We start from the raw sequence: 25,984 nt of genomic DNA on the forward strand, positions 1-25,984 counted from the left end.
CGAGCACACGCGCAGAACGTCGCTGCGGGCTGTGCTGCTGCGAGGTGAGTGCAGGCCGGGCCGGGATTGCGCGGGGATCGAGGAGGCGGGGAGGTGAGGGGTGTTCAGCCGGGGGTTGGAGTGGGAAAGGATGGAGGAGCGGAGTGGGAGTCTGACCTGCTTAGGTAGGGTTAGAACTCACGGAGGAGGTGTCTCTGGCCGAGGGGAGCTGAAGGGGTTTGCCGTAGACCCGCATCAGGAGGACAGATGAGGGTTGTAGTGGAGCTTGGCATGGAGTTGTTGGACATAAAACGATTTTTGTCTTCTCTTAAGTCTGTATAAAAAGAAAGGGGTGTCATCTATTCGCTGACTCAAAGGAGGCCTTGGGTATGAGGGGACCTTTAAGATCATGTTGTACTAACCCCAGTCTGCTGTGTTGTTTTTGGGTCAGCAGGTGGCTATGTTACATTTAGGGTAAGGAGAGGGGAAGGACTTTTTTCATAGTGGGGAAAAGGGATGAGAAAGAGAGGGAAGTGTATTTTTGTGGGTGTGGAGAGGTCCAGCTGGGGGTAAGGAAGAGAATAGTGAGCCTTGGAGGTGGCAGTTGGGTAGGAGAAGGGAGCGAGCTGTGGGAGGAAGGGTGGGGAGAAAGAAGGGCTCACTGCTGAGGTAGGGTGGGGGACTGTGCAGTTTTGGGCTCCTTTCTACAAGAATGACACTGAGACCCAGGGGTACGTTCAGAGAAGGGCGGCAAAGCTGTGAAAGGTCTGGAGTACGGGTCTTAAGGGGAGTGGCTGTGGGAACTGGGGTTATTCAGTCTGGAGAAGTGGAGGCTCAGAGGAGAGCTTATTGCTCTTTACAACTGTCTGAAAGGATGGAGCAAGATTGGGATTAGCCTCTTTTCCCAACTAACAGTGATGGAGCTAGAGGGAATGGCTTTGAGTTGTGCCAGGGAAGGGTCAGGCTGGATATTTGGAGAAATTTCTTCTCAGAAGTTGTAATGCATTGGCACAGGCTGCCCGGAAGTTACTGTCTCAGGAGACATTCAAGAACCATGGACATGTGGCGTTGAGGGATGTGATTTAGTGGGTATCTTAGTGTTCTTTTCTAACCTTAATGATTCTGTGACCCTGTGGGGAAAAAAAAGCAGAACTTGAGAAGCAGCGTTCTATCTGTGTTTTGAAATGGAGGGGTCAAGGCAGGATCAAGATCAAAGGGGAAGGTGATGAGTGCTAATATGGGTGGTGTAGATGCTGTTGTGGGAAGTGAGGCAGCTTGTATTTAATTAGATGCAGGATGATTTGGTGGAATTTTGATCTTGAAGAGGGCTGCTTTATATCAGGCATACAATCTGATTTTGGGTGGTGCTGTGTGGAGCCAGGAGTTTGACTCGGTGATCTTTAAGAGTCTGTTCCAAGTTGGGTTATTCTACGGAGAAGCCTCTCAGCCTTGAGCCATCCTTTAGTAGGGACCTGTTGGTCTTTTGGAGTGAGGGAAGACGAATCTCAAAGTAGAGAGTTACTGTGAATCTTCACCTGTTGTATTTCTGGGTGGATCACCTCAGAGTGCATTGTGTCTTGTAGCATCGTTAGGGGAATGGTGAAGTTACAAACTTTGGTGGGGGCAGCATGTTAAACCTTTTGTTAAAAAGGACTCACTACGTGACATTCCTTATAAATGTTCTTAAAATAAAGGTTGCTGGACTGACAGAACTGTTAAAATTTGTCATTTGTGAGATGGTACGGTTTGGAAGTGAACCATCAAGGATAGAAGAGATCCATAAGATCACTATGAAAGAGGACCAAAAGCAAACATCAATACATTAGAGACATGTGGAGAGGAGTTTTGCAGTTAATTAGCAAGACGAGAGGAACCTGTGACTGAGTTCTGGAGGCTCTGAGGTAGGCACATTGTGAAGGGATGATTTGCTTGTGAGTTGCCAGCATCTTCTCAGGGCGTATACAGCATCTCCTCACACCTGTGGCAATTAGTAATGCTTACATTTTATTAAATGATCTCACAGCACTTGGCAAGAGAAGGTGAGTCACCTTCTTTTTATAGAATCAGCCACCACTCGTATATTAGCTAAAGAACTTAGGCAATGTTGTGGTGACACTGTTGGAAATAATCCCCATCTCATTGCTGCTGATCCTAGTTCTTGCTGTGTGTGGTAGTGCACTCTGTGAAGGGCTGCTGTGTCAGAGATGGGGCAGAATGTGAGTAATGTGCTGATGGGAGAAACTACCTGGGTTATCTGCTGGGTGGACAAAAGTGTAGGCAAACTTCTGTTTGTTCATAAAGCGTGAAAGAATTCATTGTGAATTCATTTTAGTTGGCTCCTCCTCTTCCACTGCATAGGAATGGAGCTTTCTAAGGAGTGTAGCTCTTGTAAATACAAGCAAGAGTTGGTTTATGAGATGGCCAAATAAGAATTTCCTTAATATTGGTTCAAGGAGGGCGCAGTTATGAAAATACTAGGATGACAGTATTTCTAGCAGCTCAGAATGTTTTATAATTGCAGGTTAGTACCCATCAGAGACATATAAGATGCAATATACGAGTGTCAGAGGAATAGCATATATATAATGCTTTTTTTCCAGCTGACTTCAGATGGTTGTGCACGTCTTTGTTTTTGTCTGATGCTGTTTAAATTTGTCATGTGTTATAATTAAACTCCATGAAGTCTTGTGTTAAATTAATAGCTCACTGTTGAATGCTTTTAAACAGCAGCAGCGTTGTGTACCATGATATCTGTTTTGCTTGCTGTTGAATAAAATAATCCTTGGTTTTCCTCATGTGGATTTTCATTTATCCTATGTTTAAATTTCTTCTTATCTGAGGGGAGAGGTGGGGAGATTAAGTTGTGCAGAGCCACTGCTACTTAAAGCATGACTGTGTTGGGGAAAAATGTAATGAAACAGTAGATTTAATTAGCAAATAGGCTTTTGTGTGGAAATTCTGGCCTCAGGCACAGAAAGAAGCTGACTATCAGGCAAAGCCTCTGAGCTCTCAGGTGAGTCAAAAGTCATATGACCCAAGGCACACACACATATGTATACACCAGTCAAGTGACAGCTTTGTTTCTTCCTCTGGTCTGAGAGGACTTTTTCACTCTTAGATCCAGGGGTAAGCACACCTTCTTTGTTGGATACATGTAGCTTTATTTCATCTGCTCTCTCGGGCTTTGAAGAGGAAAAAAAGAAAACATTTTACATACAGATGGACAGATTTGTGAACATAGCAGTTCCCAAAAAACTGTCTGAGGTTTCTGCAGCTACAGATAAAGGTAAGGAGCTTGAGAGATGACTTAGAAATGTACTTGAATGGCACAGCTGTAAGACTGTGTGTGTTTTTACATTTATACTAGTCATGAGCAGGCTTCAGAGAACGTGCTGTTTTAACTGGATGTTGGTGGTAGTTTGTAAGACTCAGCCTGTGAAAACAGGCTCTATGTGAGATTTTACACAAGTTTAAAGAGCTGCTTGCTTGTTAACTGTTTCTCCTTGCTGTGGGTATGCCTTTGTGAAGATGGCTGTTGCTGTTAGCAGAGACTAGGAGTTGTTTCCCAGTTGACACTGTTCCAATGTGCCTGTCCCAGCAGCAAGGGCTAAAAAACATCCTTTTTGCTTCCTGCTTTCTCTTGTGATCCTCTGCAATGTATATCATCTTTCAGTGCCTTGATTTCTTTATTATTTTTATTAATCTTTATAAAACAGCACCTGAGGGGAAGAGCTTGTTGTTGTATGCAACATGCTGGTAGTAGAAAAACGCATAAGTAGCAGATTTCATGCTCTTGAAATTGGAGAGGTGATGGTGAGGTCCTAAACGTGACAGGCTTGATGGGTAGGGAGGCTGCTGATGTGTTGTTAGTTTCAGTGAATTTCATTGAACTTTGCAATATGTTTAGAGTGTGAGAAGCTTGAGGATGAAATACGAGATGTTTATTTTGGTTTACTTTCTGTTGGCTATATATTACTGTTACCAGTACTTCTGAGAGAATCTGAATGCTGTTTAAGTGTATATGCTGTCTTACAAATGTGCTGAGTGGGTGGCAATTTCAAATCTTTGAATATGTGATATCAGTGAGGGAGAGGATATCTCTGAAAGTGTTTTACTGAATTGCAGAAACCAAAATCAGTGTCAAATCCAGGCAGTTAAAGCTCTGTTTGTAACTTGTAGTTCCTGTTTAACAAAGCTGTAATGTGATTTAGTTTCAGGTGTCAGTGATTTTAATAGCGAAGTAACTTTTATTCTCTTGCACACATACTGATGTAGTTGTCAATTGCACTTACAGAAATTACAGTATCAGTCTGGCAAGGGGTTTTGTAGAGCTCTAACTTTTCATTTATTGTGTCATCCAAGTAACTGAGCACCTTGTGATAATGCTATACACCAGTCTGTAAATTATGCTACAATACATTCAAGACTTTGAGAAGAGTAAGAATGAATAAGCAAGTAATTAAATCACCATTACATAATGGTTGTTCATAAGGAATTAAGTCGTGGAACATAACTGGTCTTCAATACAATGAAAACTAGCGCTATGGAGATGTTGCAAGAAACAATCTGACTCTTTGGGTGCAAGAAATATCTTTGGGAATTTAGGAATTGGTGCACATGCAGATGTGTTTCATTTAATTTACTGTTCCAAACTTGAGATTGTTCTGCTTTAGCCAGATCAGGCCTTAAAGCACGTGACAGCTCTGTTTGCTTGGATTTGAGATACTAGCAAGCAAGTCTTATGGGATAAACTATGCATCATCAGGTAGCATCACAGGCTTCCACAAAAACGTGGGCTGTCAGAGGTGTAATGAAATTGCCATTGCCCTGGTGTTGTCAGTTTGCTCTGAGCTGATCAATCAGTTCCCTTTCTCCTTTAAGCCTCTGCCTGTTCTGCTGCTTGCTCTGCTATCATACTTACTGAATTGCTCCACGTGCCAGGCCAGAAGCACCTCTTCTCGTACCTCTATGGCATCTTTTTTATCTGAGTGTATTTATAATTTGATCTGGGAATATGTCAGCTAAGCATTGATTGCTCAGAGTAGAAGGAGAAGGACCTGTTATTTCATGTCACTGTCATGGGTTTGTGTTGATGGCCTCATGTTGATGCTTTCTGGATTTTCTTTATGTCTCATATGGCGGGGAATCACAGAATCACAGAATAGTCAGGGTTGGAAGAGGGACCTCAAGGACCATGAATTTCCAACCCCCCTGCCACATGCAGGGCCACCAACCTCCCCATTTAATACTAGGCCAGGCTGCCCAGGGCCCCATCCCATCTGACCTTGAACACCTCCAGGGGAATTGAAGACTTACATGGCTTTCTAGGGAAAAGGGGTATGTGAAAGACTCAAAGTTGGTGAAGACTTTGTGTGTTCCTGTTATTGGTAGGTTCTTCTCCATGCAAAATGATGAATGTAGGTGCATGAATGCAGAGTAATCTAATTAGAAAGCACCTGCCCTTAGAGTAATATCCAGTGTGTTAATGCAGTGCTCATTTGAAGTTGACGCTGTGATAAATCACATGCTGAAATGTAATGAGAACATTCTGAGAAGGGGAGGCAGTGCTGTTATGGAGCAGATGATATTACTGGCAGCCCTGTTCAGAAAGGGTGAGGTGTTGTTTTTTAGAGATAAATAGTTGGGAATGTTTTCCAAATTTTGTAAACTATCTGCAGCAGTTTCCAAATCTGTGTTGTGTAAGTACTCAGAAGGATATAGTGAACATACTGGAAACCAGCTGTGGATAGTATTCATTATTTGAGTGTTTGGAACATTAGGTTTCATACGTTGTTAAGAATTCTTGCCTAATTTTTTTTTCCACTTTCATTCTAGTTTCTTTTTCTGGCTTTGAAGGTGTTGCTGCTGTGGAAGAGGATCTGAACAGCGAGCTGATGAACGAAGACATTCGTATCCATAGCTGGCCTTGTTCTTACTACTTGGACACCAACAAGCAATGGGTCTCTGGCAGACTCTTACTGACCCCTGTTGCGATCAAATTTACAGCTGACAAGACTGGGGAGGTTTTGGTCAACTTCCATCTTTCTAGTATCAGTGAGATCAAGAAGGAATCATCGAATTTAATTTTCAGCTCTCTTACCATCTTGGAGAAGAACACCAAACACTGGTTCAGTTCTTTGCAGCCCAGCAGAAATGCGGTGTTCAACATCCTGGAGCACTTCTGGAGGGAGCGGTTGCTGTCAAGTGAAGGTGCAGGAGCAGAAGCAGCAGCCTTGCAGACAACAAAAGGAAAGGAACTGACCGGGTTGTTGACTGGGTCGCAGAAACGGCTGGAGGATACAGCAAAAGTGCTGCATTACCAGGGCGAGCAGTTTGATAACATCATGAGAGGACTCAACAAGATCGAAGGGGATATGGATGTGGCAGACAGGTATGGTACTGTAGCATCTTCTGAGCTAAGTAGTGGTTGTGGGATTGTATGCCTTAAAAGAGAGCTGCAGAAGTCTTTAGGAAACCAAGGTGTTGATTTGCAGTAAAAGTTTAAGCCTGTGATCTCTCATCGATGTAGTTCTTACTGAGATGTTGAGCAACATCTTGATGTTGCTTCTGTATTTCTGTCTTTCCTCCTGTCTGTCTCACGTTTCTTCTCCCTGGATAAATTATTTCCGTATGTGTTCTTTGTCTTTCAAATGACTTTTCAAGCCCTTCTGAGTTTCATTTATGATTGGCAGAAATGTTAATCTTTGAGAGATCTCAAACAAGTCTTGTTTTGAGAAAATTGAAAGCTAGTTACAGGAAAGATACAAATTAATACCCCTGCTGAATGGCACGCTCTGTAATTAATGATTTTTATCAGGTGTCCTAGAATATAGATAAGTGTGAAATATTAGAAGTTTATTTTCTTTCCTAAGTCATGGAGTAGCCTACGTTGCTGTTACGCAGTGAACACAACCGAGGTTTGGCTTTTCTGTTGGTTTGTTTTGCTTTTTCTCCAAAGGAAATGATGCATATGGCAGGAGGTCTTCCTTCTTGGAAATAGTTTCCTAGAGTTATCAGGTGACAGCCCCAAAATAATCTTTGGTTTAGCTAGACTGCATTCCTTTTTCTGTGAATAGAAGTCAACTCTTGAAGCTGCTTTTGTATGCAAAGTGTAGTTGAGGGCTTTGTATTTGCTGTTAGGGGCAGCAGTGAGGACTGTGTGGTGGAAGTGCTGTCAGGGAAATGGCTGTAGATGGAATATTTGTGGTAATCTCAGGCACTGGGTGACTAATTGTTTTTGAAAACAGTCTTAAGCATTGAACTTAGGCAACAGAATGGAGCTGTGGAGAACACTGGAGATGCTGTGTGTCTTTGGCTGTAGCAGAACTCATGAATAGTGAGTGGTTGGTGTCACTGTGTTTCAGCTTCATTATTTAATGATTACCATTTAAAGTGAATTACTCTATGCTATTTTGTGTGTAAGCTGGACTCAACAGCAGTCTAAAACAGACGAGATTAGTAGTACTGTCATGTTTGAAGATCTGTAGTTATGAGTGTCTTTGTGGAAGCTCTGACACCTGCATAAAGAAACAAACCCACTAGAAGTTCAGACTGGTTGTTCTTGGAAGAAGCATTTGTTTTTAGAAAGATGTCTCAAGGAAAGCGTTGATTTCACATTGATTTTGGTGATACTCCTCGTGCTCTTTCATGAAAAGCCAAGGCAACGGAAAGCTTCAGCAATAGATTTTAAAGTTTTGTAGCAATAAACAAAGAGTAGGAAAATAAACAGCTGCTCATTGTTTTTGGAAGAGGGTTTTGTTTTGGGTGAAGATGTGCTGGGAGGTATTGCTTGTCCTGGTGAATCTGAAGAGCTAAAGGCTTTGATTTTAAAAATGGAAAAATAAAGGAAGACATTGACCAAATGTTAGGTGATGCTTATTTTATCTGAACTGTGTGGGTTTGAACCAATTTCATCGCAGACTAACACAAAGTTGGGAGTCATAAGCCAGTCTGCTTTCCCTTTCCCATGCTTTTCAGGGTATTCTAACACTTGTTTTAGAGTACATTGTGTATGTAGCTGGATTCAGTGAATCCATTCCCCCTCCCACTCCTGACCGAGGGCCTTCTGGTAAACAGATGACATCTTTCTTCATCTTCCTAACCAGTGTAGAAAATGGGTATGTTCAAAGCTCACTTGATTGTTGCATGTTGGCTAATTCAGACTATTAACATAATTAAACATGCAGATGTATCTTATGTCTCTGACTCTTGCAAACTTTAGAAACTTACTGAGAAATAACTATGTGGATGAGATAATTCGGGGCCATTGTACACATGTAAAAGATTTTGTGCAGGCAGGTATAAGAGGGAGCAGATTTCAGTGTGTATTAGTTAAAAGTTTTTAATAGCAACACCAGTATGGTGGGGTTGTCTTTGATAAAACAAGCCAGGCTCTTCTTTCTGTTTTCATATGTTTAAAACTTTGATTAACTTTGTATCTGTATGTGTGGGCTTTTTGTTTTTTTGGATTATTAATTCTGTTCTTGTGTGTGCCTGGGTATATACAGCTGCTTTCAGTGGAACTGTGTGCAGATAAGCAGAACAGAGTCTGACGTGCTAGCAGATGTTCACCAACCAAAAAATAAACTGGTTCCTTATAAATATATTGCTGTGAGAGGACAAGGTACTCTGGTTGCAAATTTTCATTTGTGTATAAAGACTGATGTACTGGTTTGTTGATACAGGGGGGTGACTCCTCCATGGAAGGCCAGAGAAGTTGGCTGGAGCCTTTGTCAGGGCTGCACAACGGAGAAATCTTGACTGTAAATCAGACATTGCACAGCCAGGAAGTTGGTCCCTTGGGAAAGGAGGGAGGGGAGAGCGAGGGGATAAAGGGACGAAAATTAAGGCTAAAACCTATCAAGAGTAAGTTACCACAGTGTAACTAGAGGTTTAGATTTGTCACGCTGCAGCTGTTATCAGTAAGTAAACACACGTGCTCTTTTCTCACCATGAATGTGATGAGGGAAGCTTATACTGCAGTAGGAATTTAATGACTTCTCATAGGTTTGGACACAGGCGTAAGCTGTCATTGTCCTGGAATACCTCGTTGTAACCCTTTCATTAACCAAGGGGCCAGAAAATGCACTGTGCTCTGTAGGAGTGAGATCAGGTCAGTTTCTGTTTAGTTACGACACCTAAGTCGGTACATGGCTTTTAATTCGGGAGATGCTTTGAGCTAGCAGTTGCTTAGAGGGCTTTTTCAGTCTTTCTCCATGCTGAACTTAAGTTGAACCTCATAGTTTCAGAATTCAGCCCTAAATCTGTGACACTGTGCCATTTCAAATTGTGTTAGTGCAGAACTTTGTTACATCTCTTCCGATGTGTCTTTTTTTTCCCCCTTAAGGAGTGTCACAGCATTTTCAGAGGGCAGCAGAGAGCTCCCAGACCCATTGCTCATCTTGCATGCTGTCAACATAAATATATGATGTCCATGCACTAGCTGGGAGTATACTGTTAAAGCAATTCATTCTGCCTCTGTCTGTGTGGTTTACTCCCAGGGTGCTTTCTTTTCTGCTTTTTCTTGCAGATGGATTTCTTTAAGTAGGTCTGTTTAGGAGCTGGTGCATAACTTTGGCAAAATATACTTTATATTTTGTTCCAATAAGGCTTGTGTCTCGAGGGTTTGTGACAGTAAATAGTCTTTTTTAGTAAGGACAGTGTTTTGTTAAATTACAGTTTGGCTTCATTAGGAGCATCTACTGTAGCACCTGCCTGGTCATTGGCAGGGTTGTTAGAGCAGTGGAATGGAACAAAATCAAATCAAAATCCTGTTTTTCATTCATTTTCATTCCTGCCCCCTCCCCCCCCCCCTTTTTTTTTTTCCCCTGTGGAAAGGATGCCTAGGAGGCATGGACCTGATGAGATCTGTGATATTGATCTTCTTTGGGACAGTACCACATGAAAGGATAATGGGCCAAGCTGACAGAAAATGTAACAGAGGGATCATATCCAGCATTCACAAATTCTTCCCTCTGGATGTACATAGAATGCACATAATGCCTTTCTTATCTGCATTTGTTGAGCCAGTGCTCAGAACTTTGTACTCGCTTGTTTGAGCTGGCAGTGGGGATTTGGGACCGGGGGTAAAGCGAAAGGTGGCATCAGCCTATGGGATGGAGGTAGAAGGGAGTAGTAAAAAGCGGCAGCAATGATGCCCAAGAGTGGAAATATTGAGCTTAAAGGCAGTGTTAGCTAAAGAACAAATGGTTGTAAATTGGCCTGAATAAACCCAGTGGGAAGCTGGATTTCTCACTTCTGAATGGTAAGACTCTGGGATCGCTTTCAAACATGTTGGCAAATAAGGGAAAGCTGTTGTTGAAAAAGGATGGATTGTGGTAAGATGTGAATAGGATTGAGAAGCAAAATAGCAGAGGGCTGGAATCAATATGAAGAGTTGTTCATAGATGAAGTAATTTGCTTTCAGCTGGTGGGTAGCACAGCCTTCCTACTGGCTTTTTCCTTCTAACGCTCTCTTCTCTTTGCTAGGCTGTTGACGGAACTCGAATCTCCTTCTTGGTGGCCATTTAGCAGCAAGCTCTGGAAAGCACCCTTGGAAACGAAGCCAAAGGAAACTGCCACAGTTTCCGATTTGAAGAACCAGGAAGGAATCATAATTAGAATTCCAGTTATTATCACCCACAGAACAGACTCAAATGTGAAGCCAGGAAAACTCACGCTCTTTGCTTCTGGCCTGGAAATCAGTGACTGCAATTCTCAGGTCATTCACCGGTTTGAATCGAAGGATGTGGATGATATCAAAGTTCACACACCGTATGAAATCAGTGTCCGTCAGAGGTTTATTGGAAAGCCTGACACCTCTTACCGGCTCTTGTCAGCAAAGATGCCAGAAGCAATCTCTGTCTTAGAGATGCAGTTTAGCAAGAAGATACAGTTTTTAGAAGATGCCCTCGGATTTGTTGGTGCCAGGAAGTCTCCTCAGGTAGATTTTGGCACTTCCATTTGGCAAGCAGGTATGTGACAGACAAAACAATCTATCCATAATTGCTATTGCCAGTATGCACTGTTTCTAAATGGCTTTCAAACTCTGAATGGGATATGCAAGTCCTCTTTACCCCCAGCCCAGTGGTGAGGCCACGCTGGTAACAAAACATAACTAACTACTACTTGACTTCAGGCCCTTTTACCAAGAGAGCAAGGGTGAGGCTGGAGCTAACAGAAGTGCTGGGGACGTTTGAATACAGTTGGATTTACTTTCTCCCAAATGCAGTAGCAAAATGTGACTCCAGATGCTGAAGCTGCGGTGTCTCTTGAGGGCCTGACAACTAGAATATGCCAAGCTGTCTTTAACACTGTAGTCTCAGCTGGTGTTTTCACCAGCTTCACAGCGGTTTGTGAAAGGATTAGCTTGATTTGAGTTTCAACTACTGGGCTGTGTTTTAACTTTGGTGTCATTCTTTTTTCCAGTGGTCACCAATTCAGTATTGTGCTACTCTGGGGAAGGGTTGTTAGAAACCCATTCTCCTCTTTGGAGTGTGTGCTTCTGAGTCCTCTGCTGTTACTGTTTTTCCTTTGGCAGTTTGCAACTGGAAGCAATATTTAATATAAAAGGTTTACAACAAACTCCCAGTCCAGTGAGTTTTTCAAATAACTTAAAAGCCAGCATTTCTATTTCATAATAAGTGAAAATAAACGTATTTATTTAAGAAGTTCCATTGTTTGGATTTAGGAGATTTTAGGTTTCGGATCAGGTGAAGGCATAGTTTAAATCACTGTAGAAAAACAAACAAAGAAACAAAAAAACAACCAGGAGGGTCTTCAACTCCTTCACAACAGTAAGAATGAAAACCTTAAGCTATTGCTACTTTTAAAATCTTGGGAGGGTTGTGTTTTTTGTTCATATCTTGTTATCCAAACCAAAATTCATTTGTAAAGCTGATGAATTTTTGTCTGCTCTGTCAACATGTCCAAATCCTTTTTTTCTCCTAATTGTTAGTGACCAAAAAGCAAATCAATGGATGGGTTTATTATCAGTAAATTAAAAGTAGAAAAGTGCTAGACTAAAACAATAGGTAAAACTAATTCTAAGCACAAAGCTACAACTGGATTTCAGCAGGGAGGATCATGTTCTCTTGTTGACGAGTCATCGAGGGCCATAGCTTGGAAAAGCTTGTTAATTTTTAGGGAAGTCAGTCTCTGGGCATCTGGCACTGAAGTGTCGGCACAACAACTTGGAGGAAAAACAACCTGCTGGTTTCTTAAGCACTGAGTTATTCCAGCAAATTGGTGTTCAGTTCCTGATGGTCTTAAGCCTGGTTACATAAAATAATTGGTTGTACAGCCCTACTGTGCTTAATTTCCCCACTGCTCTGCTCTGTTTGCATCTGAGTCAGTGAGTCAAGGATATTGCTCTCCTACCCCCACCTGCATTCTGGCTGTTTAATTTGGAAATGCCAGCAAAGAAAACGGGAGGTTATGGAAATCCTGACTGCTGCAGCTCCACCAAAACCCTTGTTTGTTCCTTCCCTGGAGAGGGCTTGCTGCCTGCCCGCTGTCGCTAGATGGCAGTCACGGATTGTGCTTTACCCAATGCTTATTTTCCATGGCCGTTCACATGCTGCAAGTACAGGTGACGATGGTTATTATTGATCTGATTCGCTGCTAAAAGCAGGGGGGAGTATTCTGTGTTACGCATGTCTGCCTTTGAGTCCGCATAAACTGTGCGTGTGATTTCAGGTGTAGCAAACATTGATTCAGAGGTGTGCAGGAGAAGCAGAGGTGCAGCAAAGTGGCTGGTAGTGTTCTCTGCTGCAGGCAGTGCAGCTAAGGGATGTGAACATTTCCACAACTGTCATCATCTTCTCTAGGTCCTGTCTGCTTTTACAAGTCCTGCCTTAAAGCTGTGCATGTTGCACATTTGTATAAATAACTGCAACAAAACTGTTTTTCCTATGAGTTTTGGCTTGATTTCAAGTAAGCACTTCACAGATTCCTATTCTTATACACACTAGATTACTGAAACAACTTTTAGCTACTTTGTACCTCTTTCCTGACTCTGTGTATGTTTGTTTTTGGACAAAGCTGCAAAGAGTGTTTAAATGCTGGAGGGAGCACAGAAAGGATTGTTTTGTAACAGAGGCTCTTCTGTGATAGATTAATTCCAGTACTTTCCTCACCAGTAATGGCTGATCACAGTTCCCCTAGACTAAAAGGCACAAGAAATCTTGCAGTGTGCCTGTCTAGGGCAGTGCTGTCTTAATCCTATAGCTGGAGACTGGCATTTACAGCTTTAGATCCCTTTCAAAGCTGCTGCCTTTTCCCTGCTTAGCCACAGTGACTGTGTTTTCATTCTTAGGAGTTTACAGCACTTTGCTAGTTACTCTCATGGAGGCAGCAGTCCTGCAAGCCAACTGGATGTAACAGAGCTAAACAAAATTGCTTTACTGCTTTTTAAATATTTCTGCCTCTTTACTCATTCTCTCCTTCCTTTTTTTGTTTGTTTGTTACTAGAAATTGCTGAGAATCATCAGATCTCCTTCCCCTGTTCCATTCTTTCTACGTGCTTTTGTCATGTTCCCCTCCTATTCCTGTCCTCTGAGCTTAATGGGAGTTAATGAAATAATTAGCACGTAGGGACACTCAGCTGATCAGAACCATGCAGAATCTTGTCTGGCTGTTTGCTGCCATAGGAAGGTCTGTCATTCCCTTACCACTTTCCCTTTCGAGGGAGTCCATGACAATAATATACCATAAGCAGTGTTTTTTCAGTGCCTGGTTCCTATCCCTTCCAAGTACCAAGAGCATTTGCACAGGGTAACATAAGTACAACGAGTGATTTGCTTGTCTTAAACCTTGATGGTGTCTGAGTCCAGTGAGTTTCAGACTGATAAGTGAGTATGTCCAAGGATTAGGAGCTTGCAGTAATTACTTGAGAGGGATTTAAGGTTTGGTACTTTTGATTTAGATTTTGTCTCTGTTTTCATGGAGAAGTAACACTACCCCAGGGCAGTTAGGTGAATGCTGTCAGCCAGCCAGCTGGGCACCAGCTTGGGCCTGGCAGGGAGCTCTGACTTGTGACATGCTTTCTGGCCTGATGTCCTGAAGATTTGCTGTTGTTGTCCTGCACAGGTCAGGCTGTTTGCTTGCAGGTGGCAGTGGTAGCACTAGCTTCCTTCCTTCTCAGTGCCTCTTTAAGTGGGAGCACTTTGGAGATGTTTGGAGTGCTTCTAGGAGCCAAGATGTGCGTCTTGGGTGTTTAGAACCCATCTGCATCAAAAATAACAACCTTTCCTTGCAGCACGTCCCTGCTACCCCACTGGGCAGTATCAGATAGTGCAATAGGAGCTGATGCTTTAAATAAAGGACAGGTGGCATGTTACACCAGGGACTGCATTCATGCTGCCTAGCTGGGGGTGGCTGTTAGCGTCAGTGTTGCCCTTCTGCTTCAGGGGTTCACTGGCTTCACTCTTTGGCTCTGTCTGTAGTCCATCACTTTTAAATTCTTTGATTAAAAAGAAGCAACGGGTGCAGATTCTTAGTTTATCTGATTGGAATTGCATTGCTGCTGCTTGCTGTCTGTTAATATGCATGCTCACAGCTCAAAATGAACTCGTTCTTCAGGTGCAGCCTTTAAGAATGGCCTTTCAGCAGCATGTTTACTTTCAGTTTGGGCATTGTACAAAATACAGCTTGAATCCTTCCTTGGAGAACTTCGCTCAAAAAGCAAGGATGGGTCTGGTGTATCTGAATGAGCTTGTCCTCTTGCAGACTGCTACAGAGCAGAGTTCAGCCTGTTTGGTTCTGCACTAGCGTTCCCTGTCACTACAGGAGATGGCAGTCTTTGACCATGGGAATTTCTCTTTCAGCCACAGGACTCTTGGGAGGAGTGGTGCAGCCCAGCTCTCCAGTGGGAGGCAGAGAAGGAACGGACAGTGACCAGGTTCAACTGCAGAAGCATGAGAAGATCTCTCAGGAGGAGGCAAAAGAGCTTAAACAGGTATAAGTCAAGATAACTGACTTGGTTTGCTCCCTCTTTATCCTTAGCAACATGCATTTTTCTCCCTTCATCAGAAACGTAGTCACAGAATCATAGGGATTGGAAAAGGACCTCTGGAAGTCATCTAGTCCAACCCTCCTGCTAAACCAGATTCCGTGGAATCAAGTAGTAGTCAGTGTCTTAACAAAGTATTAACATCCCTAAACTTTAAAAAAAAAAAAGTCCATCAAGTCTGTGATTAAAATACACTGACAACTTTCTGTTTGTTCTTAGCTATTTTGGACAAACTGGAGATTATTGGCAAAGTATATCAAAGAGAGGGTTAATAGCACAAGGAAAATCTTTAAATTTAACCTGCTTTATCTGAAGATTAAGAAGATTAGCAGATCGTTTTTAGCTTCTTTTGTGTTTTTTCCTTTGCTATTTTACTCCTTTTGGTGAGGAGTAGTTCTGTCAAGAAGTGCTCTGCTCAGTTTTGTGAATGTTTCCAAAATATGAGTGTCGTGAGCACACAGCAATGAATTAAGCAACTTAAAAATGAAAACTTCTTGCAATATATTCATAGATAATCATGAAAAGTAACCAAAAGATAATTGGGTAGGTGAGAGTTTAACCTTTGCAGAAATTTTCTGTGTGGAATGGTGGATTAGAAGCCATGTTAAATGGCCAGTGTTATTTAAAACAAAATCCTTTGATGATTAACTGAAGCCCGAGAGACAATTCTGGTATTTATTTATACTGCACCAAGCTGAGAATTTTTAAACCAGTTAATGATTTGGGGTAAACTTGTGGGTAGGGGTGGGTGGGGAGGGGATCTGAATGCTAAATTGACAGCCTATGAATTGGCCTGATTTTTTTTTTCCCCAGTAATTGCTGAGCACCTGTTCCTTGAGAATCAGGCCTTTTTAATCATCGTTCCACTCATTAATAGTTTTAAAATACATTCAATAATGCCTATTAAACTCCTGTTCATTTTTCCTGCTAGAAAATGCCTCATAAATGTAGCCTTTTAGACCCAAACTTGCTTAATTAACCAAAATAATCAAGATCTTTTGACTGAAATATCTAATTTGGGCTTTTTCAGAGTCAGAATGAACGAGTCGCGTTCTGATTGCTCTCTCTTTTCCTCATCTCTTCAAGAGCTCGTTTCTGTGATCTGTCACTTGATCAAAAAATAAGCATTTTCTGATGCTGCGTTGACCTTTCGGAGGGTTTTGAGAGACTATTACTCAATCAGAGTTGTACAAATATCAGCAATCCATTAATCATTTGTACATGGACTTTGTGCAGCTATTAGGTATTCAGAAGAGCTAGTTGTTCCTCTCTTAAATGTCAGCTTTTCAGCGCTATAATTCTAATTTGCAGCCAGACCCCCCAAAACTGAATATTATTATAGTAAGGATTATTGGTCATGTAATGCTTTTGAAGGCACACATTTTGCTGTATCTTGTAAGGAAAAAAAGACCTCTAGGAATGGCTTCCCCAGAGCCAGTTCTTGACAGCTGAACAGCAAACAACCTTGGTCGGTGCTTGATGTTATCAAAGCAGTTGGCTGTGAATAGAGAAGCAGATATATATGTATGACAGGGGGGAGTTCAGCATCTTCCAGCAAGCTGTGTGAGCTGGGGATGAAGCCTCCTATCTAGTACAGACTGGTGTTCCTCTCTAGCTGTTCCCAGGAATTCTCCAGTACACTGCTTTTTTTTCCCTCAGTGCTCTGGAGCTTAAAACAGAATCAAGTAACTCCGTGGTGAACTTTAGAGAGGAAGGAGGTGTAAACACAAAGAAGGAAAGTGTGATCAAAAATGAGCAAAAGTAGACTTCAGAGGTGTGGTAGAGGTTCAGGATCAATGGCAGCATCATGGTAAGTGCTGCACAGAGCCTTCTGTACCTACTGAGCCCCTGCTGTTAGGGAGGGGAAGGTCTTGTAACTGCTTCCAAGAGGGACTTTTAAGTCCATAAGTCCTTTCAGCCCGCAGCAAGAACTTGTCTTACATTGTTGCAGCTGCTTTCAGGGAGTATCTTTGCACCACTTCAGCTCCTGCTTTGTCTATCAACAGCAAAGCGTTTAGAGATCAAGTAGTGGAAACAGTTACAGAAGCAATGCATTAGCGTGCATTGAAGTCTATGACATTTGCCACATCGTGTTTCCTGGGTGCATTAAGTGTGTTGGAGGTCCGTTTGTTTAACCGTAGTGATGTTTTTTTTTTCCTAAGCAGTTTCCTTTATTGGAGATTTTTTAGTTGTCTGTAATGTAAGCATTTTTTTTAATATTAAAAAAAAAAAACAACACAAAACAGGGCCAACACCCGAGAACCAAAACAAACTCACAGAGCCCAGAACAGCTCTATGTTCGCCTAATGACTTATTATGTGATTAATAAGTAGAACTTGCTGAATTGGAGAAGGGAGATTTGCAATGAGCAGATTGCATGTCCCTTCTCCTCTCCTTCAAAAAAAAAAAAAAAGGAAAAAATAGTTGCCATGATAATAACAGTTATTTTGCAGAAGGAATTGTTGAATGATGCTAAATTCCTCCCATTAGAGCTGGAAGCGCTGGATGGTCTGCGGTTGTGACTGGGTGCCTGAGTGAAAAAAGAGACCTCACCGGGACACTTGTGTTGAAAACACAGTCTTTAACATAATACAGAGTGGTGATGTGAGCTATGTTCCTTAGCTGTGCTACAGAGAATGGAGAAAGAAGCCTGCACAGTTCCTGTGGTCTCTGGCTGAGCCTCTGCCTACCGCCTTGCTGTGGCTGACATAATGGCAATGGGTGTGGGAGGGGATGCAATAATATTAGCTTAAGAGGAGGGGGAGTAGTTCTGTTCTGTAGATCTGGATTTGTTTTGCCAAGCCAGTGTTTTCTAATTTCCTAAACTCTTCCTGCCAAAGAACTGTTGTCTTGATATTTAGTGTCTGCGCATTGTGTATGCCATGAGGACAGATACTATTAAAGAAGTTAATTCCACAGCATCTGGAAAAACATCACATCCAGTGCATATCGTTAGCATTTACTTCCTAGATTATTCTGTTTCAATCTTTTGCTCCATTCAGAGACTCTTGTGTGTTTAGTTACCCTTCTATCATGCCATCATCTCAGGAAATCACAACTGTTAGGTCAGAGAAAAAGCGTTTTGTTGAGAAGCTGTTCACTCCAATTGCTAAATTCCAAATTTGCTCATAGGATGGCCTTGTTCCATGGCCAAGAGCAAGCAACAGGCAGCTGATCTAAGCAGCCATGTGTCATGATCGTGCTCTGGATTTTGTTTATGAAAGCATGATCTGGAGAAAGAGCTGAGCTCCTTGCAACTGTTACTGTGTATTTGCTTGTGTGTAACTTAAATGTTTCATGGTACCAAAATAAAAGGTGGTAGTGAATCCAGTGAAGCTGGCTTTGTCACAACTGCTTGAATAGATATATATATGTTTTTCTTGTCCAGGTGAGACCAGGGCCACCCTCAGTGCTTTGTACTTGGGGGCACTGGGCAGCCTGGTCTAGTATGAAATGGGGAGGTTGGTGGCCTTGCCTGTGGCAGGAGGGTTGGAGATTCATGATCCTTGAAGTCCCTTCCAACCCTGCCCATTCTGTGATTCTCTACTCCCAAGTAGCAGAGAAAGCAGATAAAATCAGATTTCCATATCAGTCCAGGAAGAAATAATGGGGAAATCAGGCACAAAGAATAAGGTAATAAGTCGTGGCCTTTTAATGCTGTTCTAATAGCCACTGACAGCAATGTAAATCCATATTTTTTTTGTTGTGGAAGTTACTCTTGTTACATGAGGCTTTGACAGATCTCTTTTAGTGGATTGTACTGCAGTGGTATAGCAAGCTATTGTTCCTTCCTGCCTCCCAGCTCCCCTCCAGGTGCAGTAGGAGAGGATGTCCACAGGCCCCTTATTTATTTCAGTGCACATCACTCACTTCACTGGGTCTGAGCTTATAATGATGCTTCAGATTAGACTGTCTTAAGTGCTGTCCCAATTTTAGCTTTCTTCCATTGCGTTCAGCACAGAGATGAAGCATCATGCCAAAACATTACAAGTTGTGATCATCAAAACCTCTTTTTACACCACAGTTCAGAATACTGTGACAGTTGCTTCCTAACAGGTGAGTTTGGACTGGGAGCCTGCCTTCAAGAGCCATTTCTGGTTTTCTGTACTCTGCTTTCTCATTCAGCCCTTATCTGACCTGCACAGGGAAAGTGAAATGGATTAATTGAGTATTTCAGAGAGTTCATACTCAGTTGGCAATACTTTCTGCACTCAGATGCTTTTTGTACCTTATTTTCATGGATGCTCAGTGTATTGAGGTGCTAAATCATATTTCACAAGCCTTAGATAACTGTGTTACGATGACATCTGGGGACCTAAACTGAGTTCAGGTCCCTGTGGTAACACCTTTGGCATACAGTCTTTGTGTGGTTAATGCTTTGAGTTTTAGACATCAGGTGATGTGACAAGGTGGTAATAGGATTAAGTACTGAGGAAGATCCTGGGGGCTTGGAGTCCTCTGCTGTCATTCCAGCTCTGTCTGCATGGAAATTGTCTGCAGCCTAGCTGATCATCTCAGCCCCTTGTTCAGCAAAAAGGGAGGAATGGACAGTAGTTGAACTCCTTGAGCAGATAAGTTAAATCACAGTCTCAGTTGTATTGCCCAGGTTCCCACAAGTTTAATGAGAATTCAGGGTTGCATAGCTCAGGTGGGCACCTGTTCATAAATCGAGGCATGAGTCTGCTGTGGTTGAACACTTGACACAGGATGTAATTCTGGTTTTTAACTTTACTGATTATTAATTAACAGCCTGTTCAGGCAAGCAGTGCTTATGCAGATCTTTCAATGACTTAGCATGCTGTATTGAGTTTTTGGGACATATTTGCATTGCTGTTTTTTGTGTGACAATTTGTGTAACAATTGAATACTCAGTAACTCATCTGAAGTGCACAGAAAAAGTGTGGCAGAGCCAGAGAACAAGTCAGACTTTCCAGATTGTTATATGGAGACACAAATTGGAGGCTGTCTCATTGTAAGATTTACCAGTGCCTGATGAAATATGCCTTTAAAATGCATCTTTGGTGGGATCATACTTGCCCATCCACTTTGTGTAACAGATTGTGGTTGGTTCATGGTCCAAAATATGTAAAAATATACAGAAGGCACTGCTGCTGTGAGCAGCTGACAGAACTGAAGCAGTGATAGCTAGATGTCTTGCCATCATTTCACTTTGCAAAACTAGTGATCAGTTTTGGCCAGATAATCAGATTCCAGTGACTTTTACCATTGGGCTGCGTGGGAAATGCATCTTAATACTTTCAGATCCCTTTGCATGGAGTAGCAGTGCTCATCTTGAATGGTCGAAGCTGTGCTGGACTAAAGGGTTAAGAGATTTATTACCAGACTGTTTAAGGCAAAGAGAATGAGCAGATGAAAGTGAGCTGCTTGCCTTTTATTTTTTCGTGCAAGTATAACCACGCAGTCATCGCCTGCTGTGTTTCAAAGCAGAGCATAATTGGCAGGTGGACTGAGCAGACTGTAGCTGACTGAATTTCCATTTTACTGCTTTCGTATCTTAAAAGCTTTTCTGTTCTCAACAATTGTGTCTTTTTCTGTATTTTAAATGTTGAGTGTGCTCTAATGAATGCGAAGCCTATCAAAAGTAATCTGGTTTAGAACTAAGAATAAAAATGTTTTTCGTGGTGAACCTGAGTTTTTTTTTTTTTTTTTTTGGCAGAGTTGTGACTTATAAATAAATTGTATGCTTCTTGGAGAGGTGGGAAGGGGAGTGTGTCCCTACTCCCTTCCTGCATCCTTTTGTGCCAGCACCCAGCTTTGTGTAGGTGTCATGGAGGAAGCACTGATCTTCTGCACTCACCTCAGCAGATCTCACAAACTAGGATGGGTGAGGACATAAGTCATGAAAGCTGAGCTTACCACGCTGCAGTGTGCAAGGACATGTTGAAAGAGAGGAGAGACCTCACTCCTAAATTACCTCCAGGATTGAAAGATTTGTTGGTGTGGAGTCTGAAACCTGGTAGGCAATTTGTTAGATGAATGTGGAGGCTGGCCCTGCTCTAAGCCAGGAGAAGTGGACCAGAAGGCCTTTAGAGATCTCGTCCATTCTTAATTATACTGTGACATGAATGCAAGACTGCAGTCAGTGTTGCTTGGAAGGATTTATTCTGTGTGGCACTGTCCACTTTATGCATAAGGATCAGAAATTCAAAGCAGGGACTGAGGTGGAAACACATTCTAACTTCACAAATCCAGGTAGTTAATTCCTTAGGAGGGGCAAGACTGCATCCCAGCCTCATTTCCTGGATCACACACAGGGTAGAGTTGATCATGTCATTTTTCTTTTTGGTGCATATCCTACACACGTCCATCTCCAGTCTGGGGAATTCAGCCTTGCTTTACTCTTACAGGGTAGGAACCTGAAGTGTTTCATTTGGGATCGAAGCAGAGTTTTCTTCACTTGTAGTTTTGGTTAGGACAGAGAAAGGTAGATTAGGCTTGATCCATGATTTGCTTTGTATTTTTGCTTTGGCAGCCAAATTGCAAAGCCAGTTATTCACACAGCTGTATTTCTAGCTGCTTGTGATTTATGGAAAGAGCTGAGAGATATTTTATGAGATAAATCCCACTATTGTGGCTGACATCCAGCTTTAGTCAAAGAATTCTGACTGCATAAAATTCCCCTGCCATTCCAGTTAGATATAATATTCCTCGCTGCTTTTCTCAAACCAGTAACTTACCTAGCTTCAAACAGGGGGATTGCTATGGAATTCAGCCCCATCTGTGGACATAGGGGCTGCTGACATTTCATAGCACTTTTCTGAGGGCTGATGCTTACTCTTAAAAAAAAAAAAAATAAATAAATAAAATCTGTTCTGTGGTTCTGTGGAAAACAAGAACTGAGTTTGCCAGTTATGAAATCAATAAAATAATAGTTAAATTGCTGTATAGAGTATAATTCCTTTTCTTATTTTACCAAAAGCCACAGATCTATTGTGGACTACACAGCCTATCGTTTTGGTAGCTTCAGTGACGTTATGTAGCTGCTTATGTACCACTACAATTGATGATGTGGAGTGTTAAAGCTGATTGTTTTTTTTCCTTGGGGATTATTATTCAATTGCTCATGTTAATCAGGCAGTGTGGAGCTGCCTGTGAATGCCTAAGGAGGCAGATCATGTAGACCAGCACTGATAGCAGAGACAGCCCCTTTATAATCTGAAGGGTTTGAGAGGTTGCATTTCCAATTGATCTAACATGGCATAGGTCTGCTTTTCAAATCTCCCTTACAGAGTCAAGGGAAAGCAGCTGTGTCTTGCCCATCAGGCAGGTGCTTCAAGTTCATACCACCAGGTTTATTAAGGGAGTAGCCAGAAGTGGGAATAAAAGGTGGTGCTGTAACTCATGCCTTAAGAGTGCTGCTGAAAGGAGCCTGTGTTACAGAGCAAGAAATGAAGATCATAAAATCATTGAGGCTGGAATAGACTTCTAAGGTCACCAAATCTGGCCTCAGCCCATCACCACCATGCCTTCTAAACCACCTTGCTCAGTGCCACATCTACACATTTCTTGATCACCTCCAGAGATGGTGACATTGCTGCTTTCCTGAGCAGCCTCTTTCAATGCATTGCTGCTCTTTGTAACTCTGCTATAGGAATCAGTTGTGTGAACCAATGACAGCTGAAGTTTAACAGGTCTAATAGGTCAGCATTGGGCAACAATCTGTAACAATTCAGATGTCTTCTCCCCTTAGGAATGCATCACTTTAGAGGCTTCAGCCCTTTATGGACTAGTATCAGCTTTTTCAAACAACGGAGTTTCTTGGCCATTATGGAGTAACTCAGGGTGTTTGCTCACACTCCCACATAACAACTGGTAAATTGCTAAGTGTATCATAAATTGGCTGGTTGGTTGTATAATGTTTAGAGCCTGGAAGAGAGATGTTGGGGGTACAACAGTTGTTCCTCATTTTCTCATCTGTTTATACATCCCAGGGTCCAGAGGGAATTAGGTGATATGATTACCAAGCCACACTCTGTCATATTGGAAAAGTCACAGTGATCAAGCAAAGTTCCTGGTGTCTGGATAAAGGGAAACATTGCTCCCATTTTAAAATGGGAAGGAAGGAAGGTCCTATTAACTGCAGACCAGTCAGCCTTACCTCTGTGCCTGGGAAGATTGTGGAACAGAACTTCCTGAAAGTCATGTCAAGGCACACATGAGACAGGGAGGTGATTTGAGACAGCATAGCTCCACCAAGGGCAGACTGTGCATGACCAGTCTGGCAGTCTTCTACGATGGAGGGACTACATCACTAGAGAAGGGAAAATTGTCCAGAGCACTTCAGGGCATGACTACAAATTATGTGGTCATTCACAGCAAAGAAATGAGTGACTGCCTTGTTTCTGTTACACTGTCAAAGAACCACGTGGTTTTTTGCTCAAAGCTCTCAGTCTTTTCTTCCAATAGATACTGAAGAAGTTGAAGAGCCTCGCCTTGGAGACAGAGGCAGAACTGGAGAGACAGGATGAAGCTCTGGATTCCATCACTACCTCCGTCGACCGTGCGACGCTGAATATCGACAAGCAGAACCACAGAATAAAGAAGCTGACGTAGCACCCACAGGAACCAGTGGGGACGGCATCACGAGGAAGAGGGGATCAGGGAATTGTCTTTTTAAAGACTGTTTCTGTGTAGACACTTTGTGTGGGAGCTGCTTGCGATGTTGTCTGGAGCGCGGCACGGTTGACGTCAAGTTTCTGAGAGTTCTGAACGCGTCTCCAGACTTGGACGATGATGGTTGGCTGTTTCAGGATGGAAAAAGGCCAAATGTTTTAATCACGGTGAAACAATGAGAGTGGATCCTTGACTACAGAAAATCTGTAAATACAAAGGGATGTGATTTCATCTGAAAGAACTTTTATGCTGCTTTTTACGTTGTTGCTTCTGAAAGGTTTGTTGTTGTTGTTGTTTTTTTTACTGCAACAAAGGAGGGAGAAATGAACTGCATGACTACTTTAGATGATTACAACCTATTAATTCTCTATTCCTTGCAAATAGTTAATAGCTGAACTGAGGGCCAGATGTCAGACCGCAAGTCATTGAGGCTTTTTTGTGTGTGTGTGAGTTAATGCTGAGGTGAGCAAATGGTGGTGATAAAACCTTGTGTTCACTGAATGAGTAGTTTTAATAAATTTCAAACGTATTTTTAATGTGCTCAGAAATTTTATAAGAATAATTAAGGATTAGTGGCCACAGCTGTTGTGCCATGTCCAGGGAAATCAAGGGAAGAATTTTAGTTAATATGCATGCATTGGTGCAGACATTGACTTTCTGAAGTATTTCTTTCCCATTGGATGAATATTTTGCTTACTTACAAGCAGTAAGTGTCAAAGTTAAATATATGCTGCTTCTTTCCAAAGAGGGGTTGCTGATCTTGATGAACACCTACACCTTTTGCTTTATTTTTCACCTTTGTACCTCAGAATTAATGAAGGAATTGATTCTGGAGTAGAGGAAGGTATTTTTTCATGGATGGATTTATTCAGAGCATCTCCTGTAGTTCACTGTGTGTATTGCTGTCTTGCACATAGTGGTTTTATATTTTTGGTAAAGGTCTGATGGATTCAGTGTCCTCAGAACATCATGAACATAGCATTCACTTAGTGTGGTGCCTGCTTACTTTGTTGGACTTGGGCTGCCACGTCTGACGGAGGCTAGTGGAAGGCATCGTGCACCTTTGCATCTCTACCTTCAGTTTCCAGGAATCTCCCATGCACTTTTCTCTGACTCTGAAAACTTCATGTGTTCTGGGGAGCATCGTCTGCTTTTTGTGCGTCTGCTCCACGTTCATAGGTTGAGAGGCCAATGGCTGGAACCACAGGCACCTGCATATCATTTTGCTGTTGTGCATCTGTCTGCCTTCTGATTATTATTTATTTGCACTAACTGGTGATGAAACATTTCAAGACTTCTTCTGCATTTCTAAAATAAAAGGCAATCTTGCCAATTGTTGTCTAGTAGATTTTGTTTACAGTTAGCTCCACTGAGTCTACAGGACAGCGGAGACGTTTTCCTAACTTACTGGATACTGTATTGGAGGGATTCTAGGTAAAGCCTTTGACAGAGTATTTGAAAGGCAGGATTGCTTTTCACCTCCCATTTCATTGAATCCTGCTGTTGGCAAGCTATTTTCATTCAAAAGAGCTGTTGTAATCTCTTCTTTTTCTCCCCCGAGTGTTTTTGTATTAAAAATATCTTCTTGTATTGCTCTCAAATACAACCTGCAATATTTTTAAGTAGTGAAGCTTTGAACTGTTTATTCTACTGATAGCTGATGTGAAAATTTCCTGTTTCAGAGTAATTCAGCCTACTTTATAAAGAAATGCACAGTAGATCATGTAGAGTATGTTGTTTTCAAGACCTTACTCTACCTTGTTTTGTATTGCTTCATATTAGCTTATTAGTATTGGAGGAAGTCGTGCTTCTGCACTGCAAGTCCTTCATGTACAGTCAAAGTTGTTACTGGCATGCACTTTAGCTATTTGCTGAATATGGTGATTATATATACATACACCGTGTCGTGTGAAATGAAATATTGTCTGGGATTCTCTTTCTTGTTTGTTTCTGATACCTAAATCACTGTTGTTTTACTGTGAAGGTATGTTTACATAACTATGTTACGAATTTAAAAACACACTTTGCACAAAATGTATGTTAACTGACCCTGGTGCTGACTGGGAATGGATCTGTACACTGAATTAGTTTAGATCAAGACTGCCAAAAGCAAATGCCAATTACACCACATTTAGCTTAGCATTCTTTGTGCCATATTTTTACTGATGTAATTTTTATCATGAGCTGATGCATCTGATACCCTGTCTGTGATTTGTGTTAGTCTGTGTCCGTGCTAAAACAAAATGGTAATATGATTTGTAAGCAGTGATCCATTCTAGAAACGTACATGTACCTCCTAGCTGAGTTTCAAATGCCTGGAGGAGTTTCACTCTGTAATTTATTAAATATATTGGACTGGTA

General features: G+C 41.9%; 1 protein-coding gene across 5 annotated transcripts; it reads left to right on the forward strand.

Moving 5' to 3' along the window:
- Positions 1-6: 6 nt before the first annotated feature.
- SNAP47 (synaptosome associated protein 47) lies at positions 7-25,984 on the forward strand. Of its 5 annotated transcripts, none has more exons than XM_042888745.1 (5): positions 7-44; positions 5,815-6,370; positions 10,468-10,952; positions 14,805-14,935; positions 23,417-25,984. In XM_042888745.1, the coding sequence occupies exons 2-5, from the start codon at positions 5,874-5,876 to the stop codon at positions 23,561-23,563; spliced, it is 1,260 nt and encodes a 419-aa protein (XP_042744679.1). In that variant the 5' UTR covers positions 7-44; positions 5,815-5,873; the 3' UTR covers positions 23,564-25,984. The 5 variants fall into 5 exon arrangements, with proteins under 5 accessions (XP_042744679.1, XP_042744681.1, XP_042744683.1 ...); XM_042888747.1 differs by having other exon boundaries at positions 5,836-6,370; XM_042888749.1 differs by lacking the exon at positions 23,417-25,984 and adding an exon at positions 17,480-18,394.

Source organism: Lagopus leucura, unplaced genomic scaffold, assembly GCF_019238085.1.
Source record: "Lagopus leucura isolate 7727_CA_CO unplaced genomic scaffold, USGS_WTPT01 Super-Scaffold_100157, whole genome shotgun sequence".
NCBI lineage: Eukaryota > Metazoa > Chordata > Aves > Galliformes > Phasianidae > Lagopus > Lagopus leucura.

Coding starts and splice junctions, on each gene's coding strand:
- SNAP47 (XM_042888745.1), top strand. CDS start 5,874: ATGAACGAAGACATTCGTATCCATAGCTGGCCTTGTTCTTACTACTTG. Junction 6,371..10,467: donor GATATGGATGTGGCAGACAG/GTATGGTACTGT, acceptor TCTCTTTGCTAG/GCTGTTGACGGAACTCGAAT. Junction 14,936..23,416: donor AGGCAAAAGAGCTTAAACAG/GTATAAGTCAAG, acceptor TTCTTCCAATAG/ATACTGAAGAAGTTGAAGAG.